Source organism: Scyliorhinus torazame, chromosome 1 (genome assembly GCF_047496885.1).
Source record: "Scyliorhinus torazame isolate Kashiwa2021f chromosome 1, sScyTor2.1, whole genome shotgun sequence".
In the NCBI taxonomy this organism is placed as follows: domain Eukaryota; kingdom Metazoa; phylum Chordata; class Chondrichthyes; order Carcharhiniformes; family Scyliorhinidae; genus Scyliorhinus; species Scyliorhinus torazame.
Window position 1 is genome coordinate 378,934,669 of NC_092707.1, and position 23,305 is coordinate 378,957,973.

At 47.4% G+C, this 23,305-nt stretch overlaps 1 protein-coding gene across 1 annotated transcript in view; it reads left to right on the plus strand.

Annotated features, from left to right (window-relative positions):
• Positions 1–23,305, plus strand: part of mrpl4 (mitochondrial ribosomal protein L4) — a 66,909-nt gene that overhangs the window by 29,284 nt on the left and 14,320 nt on the right. The window contains exons 4-6 of the mRNA XM_072512112.1: positions 7,390–7,441; positions 8,144–8,261; positions 17,545–17,651. Coding sequence (XP_072368213.1) covers positions 7,390–7,441; positions 8,144–8,261; positions 17,545–17,651 — 277 coding nt within the window. The remainder of the gene's footprint in view (positions 1–7,389; positions 7,442–8,143; positions 8,262–17,544; positions 17,652–23,305) is intronic.

Below are 23,305 nucleotides of genomic sequence, written 5' to 3' on the forward strand. Positions count from 1 at the left end.
GATTAGCCATCCCCTTTTTCCAGCTCCTCACCCGGTTCCCACGCAGCTGTATCTCCCCCAGGCGGTGCCCCCCGCGCCCATCCTCTCCCATACCAGCTCCCCCCTCTCCCCAGCAGCAGCAACCCAGTAATTCCCCCCTCCCACCCCCCCCGCTAGATCCCCCGCTAGCGTAATTACTCCCCCCATGTTGCTCCCAGAAGTCAGCAAACTCTGGCCGACCTCGGCTTCCCCCCGTGACCTCGGCCCGCACCGTGCGACGCCCCCTCCTTCCTGCTTCTCTATTCCCGCCATGATTTTCATAGCGCGGGAACCAAGCCCGCGCTTCTCCCTTGGCCCCACCCCCAATGGCCAACGCCCCATCTCCTCCACCTCCCCTCCTCCCCCCATCACCACCTGTGGAAGAGAGAAAAGTTACCACATCGCAGGATTAGTACATAAAACTCCTCTTTCCCCCCTTTTTAACCCCCCTCTTCGCCCCCCACATTCGCCCCACCACTTTGTTCAAACGTTCTTTTTAATAACCCGCTCATTCCAGTTTTTCTTCCACAATAAAAGTCCATGCTTCATCCGCCGTCTCAAAGTAGTGGTGCCTCCCTCGATATGTGACCCACAGTCTTGCCGGTTGCAGCATTCCAAATTTTATCTTCTTTTTATGAAGCACCGCCTTGGCCCGATTAAAGCTCGCCCTCCTTCGCACCTCCGCACTCCAGTCTTGATAAACGCGGATCACCGCGTTCTCCCATTTACTGCTCCGAGTTTTCTTTGCCCATCTAAGGACCATTTCTCTATCCTTAAAACGGAGGAATCTCACCACTATGGCTCTGAGAATTTCTCCTGCTCTCGGTCCTCGCGCCATCACTCGGTATGCTCCCTCCACCTCCAACGGACCCGCCGGGGCCTCCGCTCCCATTAACGAGTGCAGCATCGTGCTCACATATGCCCCGACGTCCGCTCCCTCCGCACCTTCAGGAAGACCAAGAATCCTCAGGTTGTTCTTCCTTGCGTTGTTCCCCAGTGCCTCCAACCTTTCCACACATCGTTTCTGATGTGCCTCATGCGTCTCCGTCTTCACCACCAGGCCCTGTATGTCGTCCTCATTCTCGGCTGCCTTTGCCTTCACGACCCGAAGCTCCCGCTCCTGGGTCTTTTGTTCCTCCTTTAACCCTTCGATCGCCTGTAGTATCGGGGCCAACAGCTCTTTCTTCATTTCCTTTTTGAGCTCTTCCACACAGCATTTCAAGAACTCTTGTTGTTCAGGGCCCCATGTTAAACTGCCATCTTCCGACGCCATCTTGGTTTTTGCTTGCCTTCCTTGCCGCTGTTCTAAAGGATCCACTGCAATCCAGCCACTTTCTCCTCCTTTTTTCATCCGTATCCAGAAGGGATTCCCTTCTGGTTTACCGCACAGTGTTTTTAGCCGTCAAAATTGCCGTTGGGGCTCCTATCAAGAGCCCAAAAGTCCGTTTCACTGGGAGCTGCCGAAACGTGCGACTCAGCTGGTCATCGCCGCACCCGGAAGTCTCCCTTTGGTAATTTTATAGCATCCAAGGAAAGACAAATTTAAAAGCTGCTTAAAATGACCAAAGGCTCTTGATATGATAAGTTAATACTTTTCTATTTATATATTATAATCACTAAAAACTGAAGGTGGATAAGTCACCTGGACCGGATTGTCTACACCCCAGGGTCCTAAAAGAGATAGCTGAGGAAATTGTGGAGGCATTGGTGGTTATCTTTCAGGAATTACTGGAGGCAGGAAGGGTCCCAGAGGACTGGAAAGTGGCTAATGTAAACCACTGTTTAAAAAGGGAGGGAGGCAGAAGACTGGAAATTATAGACCGGTTTACCTGACTTTGGTCATTGGTAAGATTTTAGAGTCTGTTATTAAAGATGAGATCGTGAAGTACTTGGAAGTGCATGGTAAAATAGGACTGAGTCAGCACGGCTTCGTCAAAGGGAGGTCATGTCTGACGAATCTGTTACAGTTCTTTGAGGAGGTAACAAGGAAGTTAGACAAAAGAGAACCAGTGGATATGGTTTATTTAGATTTCCAGAAGGCCTTTGACAAGATGCCGCATAGGAGACTGTTAAATAAGTTAAGAGCCCATGGTCTTAAGGGTAAGATCCTGGCATGGATAGATGAAGGCAGAGAGTGGGGATAAAGGGGTCCTTTTCAGGATTGCAGCCGGTGACTAGTGGTGTTCCTCAGGGGTCTGTGCTGGGAACACAACTTTACAATATACATTCATGATCTGGAAGAAGGAACTGAAGGCACTGTTGCTAAGATTGCAGATGATACAAAGATCTGTAGAGGGCCAGGTAGTATTGAGGAAGCAGGGGTGCTGCAGAAGATTTTGGACAAGCTAGGAGAGTGGGCAATGAAGTGGCAAATGAAATACAATGTGGAAAAGTGTGAGGTTATGCACTTTGCATGGAGGAATTTAGGCACAGACTATTTTCTAAATGGGGAAATGCTTAGGAAATCAGAAGCACAAAGGGACTTGGGAGTCCTTGTTCACGATTCTCTTAAGGTTGGCGTGCAGGTACAGTCGGCAGTTAAGAAGGCAAATGCAATGTTAGCATTCATGTCAAGAGGGCTAGATTACAAGACCAGGGACATACATCTGAGGCTGTATAAGGCTCTGGTCAGACCCCATTTGGAGTATTGTGAGCAGTTTTGGGCCCGGTATCTAAGGAAGGATGTGCTGGCCTTGGAAAGTGTCCAGAGGAGGTTCACAAGAATGATCCCTGGAATGAAGAACTTGTCGTATGAGGAAAGGTTGAGGACTCTGGGTCTGTACTCGTTGGAGTTTAGAAGGATGAGGGAGGGGATCTTATTGAGACTTACAGGATACTGCGAGACCTGGATAGTGTTCGTGGAGAGGATATTTCCAATTGTAGGAAAAACTAGAACCAGAGGACACCATCTCAGACTAAAGGGATGATCCTTTAAAACTGAGATGAGGAGGAATTTGTTCAGCCAGAGGATGGTGAATCTGTGGAACGCTTTGCCGCAGAAGCCTGTGGAGGCCAAATCACTGAATGTCTTTAAATCAGAGATAGATAGGTTCTTGATTAATAAGGGATCAAGGTGATTGGGAGAAGGCAGGAGAATGGGGATCAGAAAATATCAGCCATGATTGAATGGCTGAACAGACTCGATGGGCCGAGTGGCTTAATTCTGCTATAAAACATAGTTCTCTATGATCAAACTCATCCCACCACTTGCAACATTGTGAAAAGCAAGTTTTACAAAAAGTTTAAATGTCTCTTTAAAATTACCATAATAAAATTTAATTTGCCATGGCAATATAAATTTAAAATTATATTTTTATATACGAAATATTTATTAAGGATTCAGTTGGAGGGACTGACTTCCGGTGGCGGCCATGGAGTGAGTGGTCGCACACAGGCAGCTCCGGCTCTAAGGCATTGGTTTGAGCTCTTTTTACCCAAAAGCGGGGGAATTTTGACAGGAAAGTGTAGCTGAAGGTGTGGAGGAAAAGTCCCCCCCCCCCCCCCCCCGGTGAGTGGCATAGCTGCTGGTTATCAGACCTGGCAGAAGAAGGGAAAAGGAACTGGAGGAGACCTGTGGCGCAGTAGCAATTGGGAAGATAGCAGAGGGGGGAAGGGTTGTCGCAAGGTGGAAAACCCCAGATGGTCCCCAGGCGGAGGTGGGGCTCCTGGGGACCTTTGCAAGTTGCTATGGACAAAGTTTGAGGAGCAGGAGAACAGATCCAGAAGGCAGAATCGTTGGCTTGCCAGAGGGTGTGGAAGGCACGAGTGCCACGAGATATGTCTTAACGATGCTGGTGGCAGAGGGGGTGCTGGACATGGCCCGGAGGTGGATAGAGCGCACACGTTCCTAAGGCAGAAGCCGAGAGCGGGGGGAGCCGCCACAGGCGGCGATTGTGAGGCTCCAAAAGTTTGTGGAGAAGGAGAAGATCCTGCAGTGGGGCAGGGAAAAACGGAGGGGAACAGGGTCCGAATCTATCAGGACATTTGAGCAGATCTGGCGAAAGGCATGTCTGGTTCAACAAGGCCAAAGCAGTTCTTTACTGAAGGCAGATCCGGTTTGGGAGACTGTACCCAGCGAAAATGTAGTGACTTTTGAAGGCCGAGATTACTATTTTGAAAACCCAGAGGAGGCCAATGACTTCATCAGAGACCATAAACTAGGAGAGAACTGAATGCTGATGGGGACGGAGGAGCTGGAACAGCAGAGATTAGAAGATGTGGGTATTGTGGGGGAGGCTTTTTCTCGGGTGGGGTGATTTTGTTGTTGTGATGGTTTGCTTAGAGGCAACAAGTTTGTAAGTGGGCAACTGTCCCTGCTGCCCCCACAATCCACCCCACCCCCACCCAGTTTGTGGTGTTTTCTTTTTGGAGGGGGTGACACATGGATTTGGATCCGTCTTTGTTCGTGTGGGAGAGAGTGGGGTCCATGAGAAGCTGTTTGCACAGACCAAGGGTGGGGAAGGATGGAGGGGCAGATAGGAGGAGCCTTTGGGCAGGAGCTGCCATACTGGCAAATAGTACTGCTGGTGAACGGAAATGAGGTGGGGAAGGGGTGGGTGGTGGTTGTGACATGGCAGAGCGAGTGGGGTCATGGGTGGAGAAGGATCCATCTTGGACTGGCCTGGTTCAGGGCGAAATTAAAGGAGACAGAATTGGAAGGGAAGGATTGCGGACAGTAGAGGGGAATAGAGGCGCAAGCCTCCGGTAAGGTTCGTAACATGGAATGCACGTGGACTGAACGGGCCGGGGAAGAGGACTCGAGTCTTCGCGCACTTGAGCTTGAAGTCGGGGAGGGTCTTTCTGCTGGCGACGCACCTCCGGGTGAAGGGTCAGGTTAGATTGAGAAAGGGATAGGTGGGTCAGGTATTTCACTCAGGATTTGATTCAAAGTCGCAGGAGGTGGCCATGCTGCTGAGCAAAAGGACGGAGATTGTAGGGGCCAAGGAAGTGCAGAACCCGGGTGGGAAGTATTTGATAGTGAGTGGGTTGTTGGAGGTGACGCCGGTGGTGCTAGTGAACACTCATGTGCTGAATTGTATGCCGTGGGATTTTTGTAGGGGTTGCTGGGAACAGTTCCAGACCTGGACATGCATCAGTTGATTATGGGGGTGATTTTAATTGCTTGCTGGAACCGATCGTGGATAGGTCGAGCCTTGCGTCTAAGGGAAGGTTGAGGATGGCGAAGAAGCTGGTCGGATTTATGGAAAGGATGGGAATGGTGGATTTGGGGAGGTTTAGGAACCTGGGGGAGAGGGACTACTCCTTCTCACGTGTACAAGGTATTCTCCAGAATTCAATTTTTCATAGTGAGCCGAGTGATGTTGGTGGGGGTGGTGGGGGCAGAGTATGCGGGAATTGTGATCTCAGATCATGGACCGCACTGGCTGGAGGACAGGCTTGGCTCACAACAGGAGCAGAAGCCAGAATAGACATTAGATTCAGGGCTTTTGGCAGACATGGGGTTCTGTGAGAAGGTATGGTCGGTGATCAGAGACTATGGAGTTGAATCAGAACCGGGAGGTATTGGCGGCCACAATTTGGGAGGGGTTAAAGGCGGTGGTTCAGGGAAGGTTATCTCATTCAAGGTGCACAGAGATAGGAGGAGTAATGTGGACGAGATAGTCGAAGTGGACAGGAAATATTCGAGTGTCCCCACCACGGATGGATTGGTGGAGAGAAAGAGGTTACATGGGCAGTTTGATAGGTTGACGACGGAGAAGGCAACGGGGCAGCTATGGAGGGCAAGGTGGGTGCAGTATGAATATGGAGAGAAGACCAGGGATGTACTTCTGAGGTGATCTGACCCCATTTGGAGTATTGTGAGCAGTTTTGGGCCCCGTATCTAAGGAAGGATGTGCTGGCCTTGGAAAGTGTCCAGAGGAGGTTCACAAGAATGATCCCTGGAATGAAGAACTTGTCGTATGAGGAACGGTTAAGGACTCTGGATCTGTACTCAGAGTTTAAAAGGATGAGGGGGGGGGGGCTTATTGAAACTTACAGGATACTGCGAGGCCTGGATAGAGTGGATGTGGAGAGGATGTTTCCACTTGTGGGAAAAACTAGAACCAGAGGGCACAATCTCAGACTAAAGGGACGATCCTTTAAAACCGAGATGAGGAGGAATTTCTTCAGCCAGAGGCTGGTGAATCCGTGGAACCCTTTGCCGCAGAGGGATGTGGAGGCCAAATCACGAGTGGCTTTAAGATAGAGATAGATAGGTTTTAAAAAAAATTTTAGCAACGAATTTTGGGCAGCACGGGAGGACAGTGGATAGCATTGTGGCTTCACAGCTGTGGGTCCCAGGTTCGATTCCCCTCTGGGTCACTCGCTGTGCAGAGTCTGCACGTTCTCCCCGTGTCTGCGTGGGTTTCCTCCCACAGTCCAAAGAAGTGCAGGTTAGGTGGTTTGGCCGTGCTAAATTACCCTTAGAATCCAAAACGTTTAGGAGGGGTTATGGGGATAGGGTGGAAGTGAGGGCTTGGGTGGTTCGGTGCAGACTCAATGGGCCGGGTGGCCTCTGTCTGCACTATGTTCTATGTAAGGAGGCCATTCAGCCCATCGAGTCTGCACCGGCCCTTGGAAAGGGCATGCTACCTAAGCCCACACCTCCACCCTATCCCAGTAACACCTCCTAACCTTTTTGGACACTAAGTGCAATTTAGCATGGCTAATCCACCTCACCTGCACATCTGTGGACTGGGACGAAACTGGAGCACCTGGAGGAAACCCATGCAGACATGGGAAGAACGTGCAGACTCCGCACAGACAGTGACCCAAGCCGGGAATCAAACCTGGGTCCCTTAAGCTGTGAAGCAACTGTGCTAACCACTGTGCTACCGTACTGCCCTAAGTATCCAATTTGGATTTTCCAATTCATTTTTTCCAATTAAGGGGTAATTTAGCGCGGCAAACCCACCTAGCCTGCACATCTTTGGGTTGTGGCGGCGAAACCCAAGCAAACACGGGGAGAATGGGTTCCATCCCCTTTAGCCTGTCCGCCCCTTGAACAAATCTGTATATTAATCCTATTTACTGCTCCTGCTTTATATCCACAGATACTCTGAAAAAAATCTCTTAGTATTGAATTTTTATTTAAAAATATATATATTTAGGGTACCCAATTCATTTTTCCAATTGAGGGGCAATTTACCGTGGCCAATCCACCCAGCCTGCACATTGTTGGGTTGTGACGGCAAAACCCACGGGGAGCCGGGATCGAACCTGCGACCCCGGCTCCATGAGGCAGCAGGGCTAACCCACTGCGCACCGTGCTGTCCTCTGTCCTTATAATATTGACTAGTATGATGTGTTTACAGTTATTACTTCAGAAAACAAATAGAAATAATTCACTTCATTTTTATTTTTCAACAGAATTGATATTCTACATGAAGTTGCAATTTGGCAGAAAAACTTTAAAAGAATCGTAAGTCTATTAATTTTGCTTGTTTAAAATGCAGGTTATTAGTTCACAACTAGGTTCATTCTCAAGTTCATAATCTAGGACAAGAGTAGGTCACCCATCCCCTTTAGCCTGTCTGACCCTTGAACAAATCTGTATATTAATACTATTCACTGCTCCTGCTTTATATCCACAGATACTCTTTTAAAAAATCTGAGTATAGAAATTTTATTTTTTTTAAAATAAATTTTGGGTACCCAATTCATTTTTCCAATTAAGGGGCAATTTAGTGTGGACAATCCATCTGGCCTGCACATCTTTGGGTTGTGGGAGCGAAACCCACACAAACACGCAGAGAATGTGCAAACTCCACACGGACAGTGACCCAGAGCCAGGATCGAACCTGAGACCTCGGCGCAGTGAGGCAACAGGGCTAACTCACTGCGCCACCTTGCTGCTAGTATTGAAAATTTGCATTGATGCAGAATTCGCAACTCTTTGGGGATTGGTTCCAGATTTGTACTATCCTAAAGGAAATACCTTATTTGATCCTATCCAATCCTAACCAAAGTATAATTCTAAACACTTTGCTTGCATGCCCCAGAATTTAGAATCTAAATTTAAGCAAACTGTCCTCCAATTTAATACTGTAGCATAGATAAGGACTGCAAAAATACTGAGAGAAAGAAAATACTATTTAATTCAGTTCTTTTGCTAAATTTGTAGAGCCATGCCAAAGTGAAGACTCGAGCTGAAGTGCGAGGTGGAGGGAGGAAACCATGGAAACAGAAAGGAAGTGGCAGGGCACGCCATGGCAGCATCCGGTCACCAATATGGAGAGGAGGTAATCTAATGTTTAAAGCATTCATGTGGAACATCACTAGTCACAACCTTCCGTTCAAAAAAAACATCCTTCTACTGCTACCCTCTGCCTTCTGTGACCGAGCCAGTTCTGTACCCATCTTGCCACCTCACCTCTGATCCCGTGTGACTTCATCTTTTGTACCATGAGGCACCTTGTTAAAGGCTTTACTGAAGTCCATGTAAACAACATCCAGCGCCCTCCCCTCATCAATCATCTTCGTCACCTCCTCAAAAAACGTGATCAAGTTAGTGAGGCACGACTTCCCCTTCACAAAACCATGCTGTCTATCACTGATGAGTCCATTTGTTTCCAAATGGGTGTAAATCCTGTTCCTGAGAATTCTCTCCAATAATTTACCGATGTGAGGCTCACCGGCCTATAGTTTCCTGGATTATCCTTTCTTAAACAGCAGTACCACATTAGCTATTCTCTAGTCTTCTGGGATCTTACCTGTAGACAATGAGGATACAAAGATGTCAATCAAGGCCCCAGCAATTTCCTTCCTTGCTTCCCTCGGTTTTCTGGGGTAAATCCCATCCGGCCCAGGAGACCTGAATGATAATTAAAACACCCAATACCTCCTTCTTGATGTCAACATGACCCAGAATATCCACACACCCTACCCAAGAATCATCTTCCACAAAGTCCTTTTCTTTGGTGAACACTGATCCAAAGAAGTCATTTAGTACCTCGCCCATTTCCTCCAGCTCAACACATAGATTTCCCCCCACTGAGATTTCCCCCCACTGTCCTTAAGTGGTCCAATCCGTTCCCTCTTGCTTTTTACATATGAATAAAAAGCTTTGGGATTCACCTTAATCCTAGTTGCCAAGGACTTTTCATGACACCTCCTAGCCCTCCTAATTTCCCATTTAAGTACTTTTCTACTTTCTTTATACTCCAAGGGTTTTGACTGTCCCTAATCTTCTAGACCGTACAAAAGCCTCCTTTTTCTTTTTGACGAGGTTCACAATACCTCTCGTTATCCACGGCTTCCCAAACTTCCCATACTTATCCTTTGTTCTCTCAGGAACATGACTTTCCTGAATCCTAATCAACTGTTGCTTGAAAGACTCCCACTTGTCCGATGTTAATTTACCCTCCAATAGCCGCACCCATTCTAAATTCTTCAATTCCTGTCCAATGTTATTGTAATTTGCCTTTCCCCAGTTTAGCACCTTAATGCGAGGGTTACTCTCATCCCTGTCCAAAGGTACCCTAAAACTTAAGGAATTGTGGTCACTACTCCCAAAATGTTTCCCTACTGAAACCTCAACCACCTGTCCAGGCTCATTCCCCAATACCAGATCCAGTACTGCCCCTTTTCTAGTTGGACTATCTACATATTGCATCAAGAAGCCTCCCTGGATAAACCTTACAATCTCTGCCCCATCCAAGCCCCCAGCACTAAGTGAGTCCCAGTCAATGTAGGAGAACTTAAAATCTCCTACCACAACGTGTTACTTCTGCACCTATCCAAAATCTCTCTACCTATCTGCTCTATCTGTGGCAGTTGGGAGGCCTGTAATAAACCCCTAACATTGTGATTGCCCTCTTCCTGTTCCTGAGCTCTACCCAGATTGCCTCATTGTATGAGCCCTCCGAGGTGTCCTCCCGCAGTATGGCTGTAATATTTTCCCCACTCCTTTTTTAAAAATATTTTTTATTCTCCTTTTTCACATTTTCGCCCAAATTTACACCCACCAACAATAAACAATAATCAGGAACAAATATGTCAATCCTCATATCAATAACGACGATCCCATCGTCCCACCAAACCCCAAACATTAGCCCGCATGTTCACACAAACAAATGACACAAAGGAATTAGGGATCACCCGTAGTCGCCATTAACACACACAGCCTCCCCTCCTCCCAATTCTTCCACCCACCCGCCCCAACTAATGTTCGATGTTATCCAGTTCTTGAAAGTGCATAATGAATAATGCCCATGAATTGTAGAACCCCTCCATCCTTCCCCTCAGTTCAAACTTAACCTTCTCAAGAGTCAATAATTCCAACAGGTCCCCCCGCCACGCCAGGGCACAGGGTGGAGAGGTTGCTCTCCAACCTATCAGGATCCGCATTCGGGTGATGAACGAGGCGAAGGCTACAACATCTGCCTCCGCACCCGTTTACAACCCTGGCTGGTCCGACACCCCGAATCTGGCCTCCCGGGGGCCGGTTCCAGTTTCACTTGCACCACTTTAGAAATTACCCTATTAACCTAGTTCCAGTAATCCTCTAGTTTTGGACAGAGCCAAAACATATGAACGTGATTAGCGCCTTCCCCCAAACGCAACGTTCACACACATCTTCTACTCCTTCAAAAAAATCGGCTCATTCTCACCCTCGTGAGGTGTGCTCTGTATACCACCTTCAGCTGTATCAGCTCCAACCTCGTGCTCAAGGTGGAGGCATTCACTCTCCGGAGCACCTCACACCAGAAGCCCTCCTCCATATCCTCTCCCAACTCTTCCTCCCACTTTGCTTTGATCCCTTCCAGTGGTGCCTTCTCCTCTTCCAAAATAGCTCCGTAAACCGCTGACACTACTCCCTTCTCCAGTCCCCCTGTCGTCAGCATCTCCTCCAGCAATGTGGAGGCCGGCTCCACCGGGAAGCTCTGTATCTCCTTTCTGGCAAAATCTCGAACCTGCATGTATCTAAATATTTTCCCCTGCTCCAGCCCATACTTCGCTTCCAGCTCCTTCAGTCCTGCAAACCAACCTCGAAGAAACAAATCTTTTAGTGTCTTAATCCCCTTCTCCTCCCATTTCTGAAAATTTCCATCCCACTTCCCTGGCTCACATCTGTGGTTCCCCCGATTCGGAATTTCCCTTGACCCTGCCCCCAACCCGAAGCGTTGGCGAAACTGCCTCTAACTTCTCAATGAAGCTATTATTACCGGACTCCCTGAGTATTTCACGGGGCCATTGTGAGCGGCGCTGTTGCTAGCGCTTTCTATCCCGACCCCCTGCACAAACTCTCCTCCATTCTGACCCACTGAGAATCAATCCCTCTGACCCAGCTCCGCACCTTCTCCACATTCGCTGCCCAGTAGTAATACATCAGGTTTGGAAGACCCAAACCCCCTGCCTTCCCCTCTGTAGCAGCACTTTTCTAACTCTGGCCACCTTCCCTCCCCATATGAATGAAGTAATCCTTCCCTCAATCTCTCTGAAAAAAGCCTTTGGCAGGAAAATCGGCAGGCGTTAAAAAATAAACAGAAATTGCGGCAACACATTCATTTTAACTGCCTGTACTCGACTCGCCAGTGACAGAGGGAGACCATCCCACCTTGCCAGATCAGCTTTCACTCTCCCCACCAAACTAGAAATATTGTACCTGTGGAGCCCCCCACCCCACCCCACGCCACTCCCGGGCAACCTGCACCCCCAGGGACCTAAAGTGAGTACTGCCCTACGGAATGGCAGCCCCCCCCCCACCCCTGCCCTCACCCCCGGCCGAGACATCACAAAATACTCGCTCTTGTCTGGATTTAGTTTGTACCCCGAGAAAGACCCAAACATCGAAGCAGCTCCAATATTACCCCTATCGACACACTCAGTTCCAACACGTATAACAGCAAGTCATAGGCATATAAGGACACCCTGTGCTCTATCCCCCCTGCACTATTCCTTTCCATACTCCCGAACTTCTTAATGTGATGGCCAACGGCTCAATCTCCAGTGCAAACAGCAGGGGGGGGGGACATAGGACATCCCTGCCTAGTCCCATGGTGGAGAGAAAAGTATCTCGAGCTGATGTTGTTTGAACATAAGAACTAGGAGCAGGAGTAGGCCATCTGGCCCCTCAAGCCTGCTCCACCATTCAATGAGATCATGGCTGATCTTTTGTGGACTCAGCTCCACTCTCCGGCCCGAACACCATAACCCTTAATCCCTTTAATCTTCAAAAAACTATCTTTATCTTAAAAACATTTAATGAAGGAGCCTCTACTGCTTCACTGGGCAAGGAATTCCATAGATTCACAACCCTTTGGGTGAAGAAGTTCCTCCTAAACTCAGTCCTAAATCTACTTCCCCTTATTTTGAGGCTATGCCCCCTAGTTCTGCTTTCACCCGCCAGTGGAAACAACCTGCCCGCATCTATTCCATCTATTCCCTTCATAATCTTATATGTTTCTATAAGATCCCCCCTCATCCTTCTAAATTCCAACGAGTACAGTCCCAGTCTGCTCAGCCTCTCCTCGTAATCCAACCCCTTCAGCTCTGGGATTAACCTAGTGAATCTCCTCTGCACACCCTCCAGCGCCAGTACGTCCTTTCTCAAGTAAAGAGACCAAAACTGAACACACTACTCCAGGTGTGGCCTCACTAACACCTTATACAATTGCAGCATAACCTCCCTAGTCTTAAACTCCATCCCTCTAGCAACGAAGGACAAAATTCCATTTGCCTTCTTAATCACCTGTTGCACCTGTAAACCAACTTTTTGCGACTCATGCACTAGCACACCCAGGTCTCTCTGCACAGCAGCATGTTTTAATATTTTAACATTTAAATAATAATCCCTTTTGCTGTTATTCCTACCAAAATGGATAATCTCACATTTGTCAACACCGTATTCCATCTGCCAGACCCTAGCCCATTCACTTAGCCTATCCAAATCCCTCTGCAGACTTCCAGTATCCTCTGCATTTTTTGCTTTACCACTTATTTTAGTGTCGTCTGCAAACTTGGACACATTGCCCTTGGTCCCCAACTCCAAATCATCTATGTAAATTGTGAACAGTTGTGGGCCTAACACTGATCCCTGAGGGACACCACTAGCTACTGATTGCCAACCAGAGAAACACCCATTAATCCCCACTCTTTGCTTTCTATTAATTAACCAATCCTCTATCCATGCTACTGCTTTCCCCTTAATGCCATGCATCTTTATCTTATGCAGTAACCTTTTGTGTGGCACCTTGTCAAAGGCTTTCTGGAAATCCAGATATACCACATCCATTGGCTCCCCGTTATCTACCGCACTGTTAATGTCCTCAAAAAATTCCACTAAATTAGATAGGCACGATCTGCCCTTTATGAACCCATGTTGCATCTGCCCAATCCAGATGCCTCACTATTTCTTCCTTAATGATAGATTCCAGCATCTTCCCTACTACCGAAGTTAAGCTCACTGGCCTATAATTACCCGCTTTCTGCCTACCTCCTTTTTTAAACAGTGGTGTCACGTTTGCTAATTTCCAATCCGCCGGGACCACCCCAGAGTCTAGTGAATTTTGGTAAATTACCACTAGTGCATTTGCAATTTCCCTAGCCATCTCTTTTAGCACTCTGGGATGCATTCCATCAGGTCCAGGAGACTTGTCTACCTTTAGCCCCATTAGCTTGCCCATCACTACCTCCTTGGTGATAACAATCCTCTCACCTGTCATAGCCTCATTTCCATCAGTCACTGGCATGTTATTTGTGTCTTCCACTATGAAGACCGACCCAAAAAACCTGTTCAGTTCCTCAGCCATTTCCTCATCTCCCATTATTAAATCTCCCTTCTCATCCTCTAAAGGACCAATATTTACCTTAGCCACTCTTTTTTTGTTTTATATATTTGTAGAAACTTTTACTCTCTTTTTATATTCTGAGCAAGTTTACTCTCATAATCTATCTTACTCTTCTTTATAGCTTTTTTAGTAGCTTTCTGTTGCCCCCGAAAGATTTCCCAGTCCTCTAGTCTCCCACTGATCTTTGCTACTTTGTATGTTTTTTCCTTCAATTTGATACTCTCCCTTATTTCCTTAGATATCCACGGTCGATTTTCCCTCTTTTTACCGTCCTTTTTTTTTGTGCGGACACTCGCCATCGACTTCTCCCCCACTCCTTTTATATCCCCCTCTTTCTCTCCTGAAGCATCTATTCCGTCCAGCTGCCAATCAACCATGTTTCTGTGATAGTCACAACATCATAGTGAAATGAAATGAAATGAAAATCGCTTATTGTCACAAGTAGGCTTCAAATGAAGTTACTGTGAAAAGCCCCTAGTCGCCACATTCCGGCGCCTGTTCGGGGAGGCTGGTACGGGAATTGAACCGTGCTGCTGGCCTGCCTTGGTCTGCTTTCAAAGCCAGCGATTTAGCCCTGTGCTAAACCAGCCCCAGTGTGCTAAACCAGCCCCAGGTAGTGCCAAGTACTAATCAGTGCTCTCAGGTTCATCTGCCTTACTTGCTATATTTCTGGCGTTGAAATAAATACACTCCAGACCGCTTTGTTTGAGCAGACAGGGTGATGTTGTTGTTCTCTTATTTTTGGTCTCTATTTCCCCTTCAGTTATTACTCCTTCTAAGCCAACGCTCTGGTTCCCACCCCCTGCCATACTAGATTAAATCCTCCCGAGTGACTCTAGTGAACCTCCCAGCCAGGATATCGGTGCCCCTCCAGTTTTGATGCAGACCGTCCTTCTTGTACAGGTCCCATCTGCCCCAGAAGAGATCCCAATGGTCCTCCCTTCTACACCGCCAGTTTAGCCACATTTTAGTTGCACTATTCTCCTATTTCTAGCCTCACTGGCACGTGGCACAGTAAGTCATCCTGAGATTACAACCTTAGAGGTCCTCCTTTGTAGCTTACTGCCTAACTCCATGAACTCCTTCTGCAGGACCTTGTCGCGCTTCCTGCCTATGCCGTTATTACCTAATGTGTACTACGACCTCTGGCTGTTCACCCTCCCCCTACAGGATGTCCTGTGTTTGTGTAGAAACATCTTTGACCCTGGCACCAGGGAGGCAACATATCCTAGAGTATCTTTCATGTCCACAGAAGCACCTATCTGTGCCCCTTATAAAGGACTCTATAATAACTATTGCTCTCCTGCACTTTGCCCTCCCCTGCTGAGCAACAGAGCCAGTTGTGGTGCCACTGTTCTGGCTGCTGTTGTTTTCCCCGATAGGCTCTTCTCTCTCTCCTCCTTCCCCCCCCCCCCCCAGTGTCCAAAATGGTACACTAGTTAGAGGGGAGTGGACAGCCACAGGGGATTCCTGCACTGACTGCCTGCCCTTTCTAGCGGTCATCCATCAGTCTGCCTGCACCTTGGGTTTGACCATGTCTGCAGAACTCCAATATATGACATTTTCCGCCACCTGCATGTTCCTAAGTGCATCCAACTGCTGCTCCAACCGAACCACGCGGTCTGTGAGGAGCTGCCATTGGTTACACTTGCTGCAGATGTAGTCGACGGAATGCTGGAAGCGTCGCAGATCTCCCACATCTCACAGAGCACTGCACCCCGCTGAATGACATTTAAGCACTATTAATTAATTTAAAATAAATACTTATTAAATTATTATTAGATTAAATTACAATTAATTATATGGTCCCTAGCGATAGATTTCTACTGTAAAATTAAATGCTACATACTAATCTCGGCCCTCGGGTTTCGTTACTCCTCTACCTAGTTAATTATTTTTTTTCCGTGTTTTTTTCCAAATTTAACACAGATTCCCTACCAGCCATTCCGATCACAGCTTTATTGTGACTTCACTTCTCAGTTTTCCCCCCCACAAAAACCACTTACCTTCCCAGACTGCAGTCCGGTTTTCTCCCGCTCAGAGACACAGAAACAAATACCACTTACCCCAGACTGCAGTCCGGATTTCTCCCGCTCAGAGACACAGAAACAAATACCACTTACCCCAGACTGCAGTCCGGATTTCTCCCGCTCAGAGACACAGAAACAAATACCACTTACCCCAGACTGCAGTCCGGATTTCTCCCGCTCAGAGACACAGAAACAAATACCACTTACCCCAGACTGCAGTCCCGGTTTCTCCCGCTCAGAGACACAGACTCAAATACCACTTACCCCAGACTGCAGTCCCGGTCTCTCCCGCTCAGAGACACAGACACAAATACCACTTACCCCAGACTGAAGTCTGGATTTCTCCCGCTCAGAGACACAGAAACAAATACCACTTACCCCAGACTGCAGTCCGGATTTCTCCCGCTCAGAGACACAGACACAAATACCACTTACCCCAGACTGCAGGCCGGTTTTCTCTCACTCAGCGACACAGAAACAAACACCACTTACCCCAGACTGCAGTCCGGATTTCTCCCGCTCAGAGACACAGACACAAATACCACTTACCCCAGACTGCAGTCCCGGTTTCTCCCGCTCAGAGACACAGACACAAATACCACTTACCCCAGACTGCAGTCCCGGTCTCTCCCGCTCAGAGACACAGACACAAATACCACTTACCCCAGACTGCAGTCCCGGTCTCTCCCGCTCAGAGACACAGACACAAATACCACTTACCCCAGACTGCAGTCCGGATTTCTCCCGCTCAGAGACACAGACACAAATACCACTTACCCCAGACTGCAGTCCGGATTTCTCCCGCACAGAGACACAGAAACAAATACCACTTACCCCAGACTGCAGGCTGGTTTTCTCTCACTCAGCGACACAGAAACAAACACCACTTACCCCAGACTGCAGGCCGGTTTTCTACCGCTCAGCTCCGTTTCCGATGTAAAAGACTTGCCTGCCTTACCTGCTACTCGCCAATCGGCTCTCTCCCTTGTAGTCATCTGCAGCTGGGCAAGGCCACTCCCTGGAAATTTGGGAGAGACAAATTGAGGGATAAAAAGCACCTCCTCTCACCAAGCCTCAAATTCCCAGCTCCCAAACTCGGTCTTCAATGTATCTCACTCGGGATGTGTCTTCTCTGTCGCACTGGGAGTGCAAACAAAGAGCTTCAAAATCCCCTTCTTAAATGACTCACACACCTGGTAACTTTAAAACAATAGCTAGCTATTGCCTCCTAATTAGGCTTTACGTGATTGACAATTAACTGCCACAGAGTTATGTGAGTGGGTGGGGCGGCCCCTTAACCTGCACAACGTCTAGATTAAACTACACTACTGAAACTACCAATTCAGTTCCCCCCTAGCTTCAAATTCCCAGCTCCCGAACTGTCAGATAAACTTATTTTTATTGATTGGGAAAGCCTAGTTCTGAAACATCCAGTAATATGGATAGGTTAAAACGGAATCATAGGTATTTGCATACAACACAGCAGATGGTATTTGAATTTTTGCAGAACTATCCAGAACACATTCCATTGTCTCCCTATTCCCATGTCTCTACTTTTAATATTTATTCTGTTCACTTGGAAGTTGTGAGCAATGTTCATAGAACATAAATACATTAAAATTAATGCTTCTTTTAACAAAATAATCGATGGAAATCAAGTTGGAAAGATTGTCAAGCATCAAATAAATTGTTTTGTTTTATAGGTGGTGTTTCCCATGGTCCTCGAGGTCCAACTAGTTATTATTATATGTTGCCCATGAAAGTGCGCGTTATGGGTTTGAAAGTGGCTCTCACTATGAAGTTTGCTCAGGTAAGGACTAGTTGGTACTCTTTCAAACTGATTTGTTAACTGTATAGCTACTTAATTTTACTTTTTGGCATCTTCAAATCAGCCCTTTTTCAGCTGTGACCACTAGGTGGCATAACTAGCCACGGCAATTTTATTAATTAATACAGAAGCAAAATGCTACAAGTGCTGGTAATCCAAGATAAAAACCGAAATTGCTGGAAATACTCGTAAGTTTAGGCAGAATCTGCGGAGAGAACTAGGGTTAATATTTTAGTTCTGATGAAAAGTCATCATCATTAAGCCAGAATGTTAGCTGTTTCTCTCCACAGTTAAGCATTTATTTTCATTTAATTATAATGTGGAAGCTACTAGGTGAAGTGCCTTTCAATAGTTAGTTTTTGTCAGTTCTTTACTCCACTATTCCAGATGAATTGACGTGCTGTTACATACTTACCCCAGTATGGCACAGAAACAAATCTGTTGCACCTGACAGAGTGTCTGAAGGAAGAAACCAGAGCCACCCTTTACTTGCATATGAACATATGAATTAGGAGCAAGAGTTGACCCCTCGAGCCTGCTCCACCATTCAATAAGATCTGCACCTTAAGTGCTGTAAGCTACAAGGCTATGGACTGGGTGCAGGAGGCGGGATTAGAAAGGGCACCTGGATGTCCTCTGGCTGGCATGGACAAGATGGGCCGAATGGCCTCCTTCTGTGCTGTAACTTTTCTAGGCTGATCTGATTGTAACCTCAACCTTGAGGCAACGTGCCTCAATGACTACCGACCAGTGGCCCTGACTTCAGTCGTAATGAAGTGCTTCGAGAGGTTGATCATGAAGCGCATCACCTCCATACTCCCAGAACGCCTTGATCCACTGCAATTTGCATACCGCTGCAACCGGTCCACATCAGACACCATTTCCCTGGCCCTGCACTCTTCCCTAGAGCATCTCGAAAACAAGGACTCCTACATCAGACTCCTATTTATTGACTACAGCTCCGCCTTCAACACCATAATCCCAGCCAAGCTCCTATCAAAGCTCCAAAACCTAGGACATGGCTCCCCACTCTGCAACTGGATCCTCGATTTTCTGACCAACAGACCACAATCAGTAAGAATGAACAACAACACCTCCTCCACAATAGTCCTCAACACCGGCGCCCCGCAAGGCTGCGTAGTTAGCCCCCTACTCTACCCCCTGTACATACACGACTGCGTGGCAAAGCTTGGTTCCAACTCCATCTACAAGTTTGTTGATGATACGACCATAGGGGGCCGGATCTCGAATACCGATAAGTCCGAATACAGGAGGGAGATAGAGAACCTAGTGGAGTGGTGTAGCGACAACAATCTCTCCCTCAATGCCAGCAAAACTAAAGAGCTGGTAATTGACTTCAGGAAGCAAAGTACTGTACACACCCCTGTCAGCATCAACGGGGCCGAGGTAGAGATGGTTAGCAGTTTCAAATTCCTAGGGGTGCACATCTCCAAAAATCTGTCCTGGTTCACCCACGTCGACGCTACCACCAAGAAAGCACAACAGCGCCTATACTTCCTCAGGAAACTAAGGAAATTCAGCATGTCCACATTAACCCTTACCAACTTTTACAGATGCACCATAGAAAGCATCCTATCTGGCTGCATCACAGCCTGGTATGGCAACTGCTCGGCCCAGGACCGCAAGAAACTTCAGAGAGTCGTGAACACCGCCCAGTCCATCACACGAACCTGCCTCCCATCCATTGACTCCATCTACACCTCCCGCTGCCTGGGGAAAGCGGGCAGTATAATCAAAGATCCCTCCCACCCGGCTTACTCACTCTTCCAACTTCTTCCATCGGGCAGGAGATACAGAAGTCTGAGAACACGCACGAACAGACTCAAAAACAGCTTCTTCCCCACTGTCACTAGACTCCTAAATGACCCTCTTATGGACTGACTTCATTAACACTACACCCTGTATGCTTCATCCGATGCCAGTGCTTATGTAGTTACATTGTATATGTTGTGTTGCCCTATTATGTATTTTCTTTTATTCCCTTTTCTTCTCATGTACTTAATGATCTGTTGAGCTGCTCGCAGAAAAATACTTTTCACTGTACCTTGGTATACGTGACAAACAAATCCAATCCAATCCAACCCCACATTCCTGTCCTACCCTCATGTTAATCAAGAATCCATCAAACTCTGCCTTACAAATATTCAGAGATTTCCACTGCCCTTTGAGGAAGGGAGTTCCAAATACTCTCAATCCTCAGAAAACATTTCTCCTCATCTGTCTTAAATGAGCAATCTTATTTTTAAACTGTGACCTCTATTCTCCCACAAGAGGAAACATCCACTCTGTCAAGACCCCTCAGGATTTTCCAAGGTTTTGATAAAGTTGCCTCTTCCTCCTCTAAATTCCAGTGGATACAATGATTGGTGGAGAGGGAGGGGGCATCATGTGGAACAGAGCAAGAAGAAATGTGTGAGACTAAAAATTACAACAAAACAAACAGACCATTGGTATGTTCAGACTCCAACTCTGAAGAGCCATGCAGACTTGAAACATTACTCCCTGTTTCTCTCTTCATAATAGTTGCCGGAACTGCTGAGCTTTTCCAGCATTTTGTTTTTATTGTATATGCAATAAACAGGCCATTGGGCCCATCTAGTTAGTGTTGGGTGTTTGTCCTCCACACAACCAGCCCTTCTACTTGCTCTGTTTCCATCATCCTTTATCCCTCTTTTCCTAACACCCCTATCCATCAATGTTGTCTCTGCTTTAATCATTAACTAATTCCACAGTATAAGCTCTCCATTAAGAACCTCTGGGCTCTCATATACCAGATCTCTTTAATTTGATCTTTGTCCAAAATCCTTGTTCTAAACAGGAAACAATCTTTCCATCTACCAAAAGCTTGAATTTTCAAAGTGCCTTTAAACAGTGTAAAATGTCATTTCTGATGGTGCCATGAGGTGAGCTGTCGCACACAAGATGGCTCCTACTTGGGATTTTGTTTTTGGCCCTTTTTGCCTGATTAACAGGTGTAGTTTTGGGAAGAAAAGTGAGATCTTGAAGTACATCAGTTCCTCCTCCGGTGTGGGATGTCTGGTTGTTATAAAAGTTGACCAAAATCGAATGAAAGCCCCTCAACGGATATGGAAGGCCCTCATAGCGCAGTGGTGGAGACAATGGCGGAGCCCTCAGAGTCATCACTGTCCTCCCAGTAGACAACAGCGATCAAGGTGGAGGTGGCACCCATCTGAGTGACCTTGGAAAGGATGGAGAAGCCTATGGAGGCGCAAGGCTTGAAGATTCAGGTGGAGGAGGCAGTCAACAGTGACTGGATTGACCCATTGGAGGCAGAGGTGGTGATGCTGGTGGAAGCTCAGAAACCTTTGAAGGCCAGGGTGGATGATCAGGAGGACCGATCCAGACATCAAAACCTGAGGATCTTTGGGCTGTCGGAGGGCATCAAGGGCACATGCACCATAGATTACATGGCGAAGATGCTCGGGAAGTTGATGAGGGAGAGAGGTCCTAGAGTACCCTCCTGAAGTCGACCTGGCACACAGGTCGTTAAGAGAGAAGCCTAGATCTGGGGATCTAACGTGAGCGGTCATATTCCGTCTCCGCAGGTACCTAGATAAGGAGCAGATCTTGAAATGGGTGAAGGCCACCATAGAGAGCAAATGGGAGGGTCATCCCATAAGAATTTACCAGGATTGTGGGGCAGAATTGTCAAAACAGTGAGCGGATTTCAATGAGGCCAAGACAGCGCTCAATTGGAGCCCGGTGCAATTCGGTGTGGTGCACCTGTCTCGGCTGCAGGTCATCTATAAAGACAAAGGACCATTATTTCAACATGCCGGAGGAGGCAAATGACTTCATGAGGAAGAAAGGTCTGGGAGAGATCTAATAGACATTGTTTGAAACTGAGATATGGAAGTTGTGCGATTATGTATTTTGGTTTGGTTCGTTTTAGATGAACATTTTTTTTGTTCTTTTACTGTCTCATGGTAACAGTGGTTCTTTTCCCTCCCCCTCCCCATGATCTCATTGAATGGCAGAGCAGGCGCGAGGGGCCAGATAGCCTATTCCTGCTCCTAGTTCTTATGTTCCCCGTTAGAGTTTGTTATGGGAAAGTTGGGAGGAAGAGAGCTGGGGATGGGTGTTGGCGTTGTCTTCCCAAAATGTGGAGATAGAATGGGTGTATAAATCAGAGCCGCCAGAGGATGATTTGGTTATGAGGCAATTCCTGGACAGATCGGTCTTCTCAGGAGTGGAGGAGGCAGGGGTTGGAGGAGATAATGGCCCGGAGTTTCCTGGTGGAATTTTAGAAGTAGTTCGCAGCTCAGGCACCACATTTAAAGATTCCCTGGCGCTTGGGGAACTGACAGCTACGCTAGTGCAGGCCTTGATCTCGTAATCCCGAAGAAGTATAAGGGCCCTCTGGAGTTTGGTCTTATAGACCCATTTCGTTGTTAAACAATGCAAAAGTATCGGCTAGGTGCGTGAAGGGGTACTTGCCAGGGGTAGTCTCCGAGGACCTGATGGGATTTGTTAAGGGCCGACAGTTGGGTCTGCCCCAGAGGTAATCATCTCCATGGACGCGGAGGTGTTTGATTGAGTGGAATGGAGGTACCTCTTTGAGGTTCTGGAGCGGTTTGAGTTTGGGCCAATGTTCATTTCCTGGGTGAAACTGCTGTATAGGGCCCCCACAGCCAGTAAGAACCAATGCAGTGAGTTCTGGATATTTTCGGCTGTATAGAGATACTAGGCAGGGTTACCCACCGTATCTGTTACGGTTCATGTTGGCAATTGAGTTGTTGGCCATCGTATTCAACCAGATGGAGGGATATAGAAGGTGGGTGGGGGGGGGGGTGTGTCAAGGAGCATAGGGTGTCTCTTCATTCAGACGATCTGTTACTATATGTCTCTAGTGTACGCAGGATAATGGCACTATTAAGGGAGTTCAGTTCCTTTTTAGGATACAAGTTGAATGTGAGCAAGAGTGAGGTCTTTCCTGTCAACTCCCTGGGGATGGAAGTGGACCTGGGGAAGTTACCTTTCAGACTGGCCAAGTCTAAATTTAGGTATTTAGGGATAGAGGTGGCCTATGATTGGCCCTATTGCACAAGTTGAACCTGGCCAGCTTGGTGGCATAAAGGGGGACTTGAAAAGATGGGAAGCCCTCCCACTGTCACTGGTGTGTAGAATACAATCAGTTAAAATGAACATTTTACCGACGTTTTTGTTCATGTTCCAGTGTCTCCTAATCTTTCTCCCAAAGTAGTTTTTCGCGAGGGTTAACAGGCTAATATCTGCCTTTATCTGGGCAGGTAAGACGCCCCCAGGATACGAAGGGCCTTATGTGGGGGATAAACAATCAAGTGGGCTGGCCCTGCTGAACTTTATGTTCTACGACTGGGCAGCAAATATTGAGAAAGTGAGGCAGTGGGTTTGGGACTGGGGGACAGATGGAGGAGGCATCCTTTGTGGGTCCAAGTTTAAGGGCGCTAGTCATGGCCCATCTACCGTTCTCCCTGGCCAGGTTCTCTACAAGCCCAGTGATGGTGGCTTCCTTAAGAATTTGGAGTCGAGCATCGGGCGGCCAACATCAGGAGGCTACTTAATGTGATCATGATGCCTCCAGAAGGACGGGAGGTAGAGGTGGGTGGTAGCCA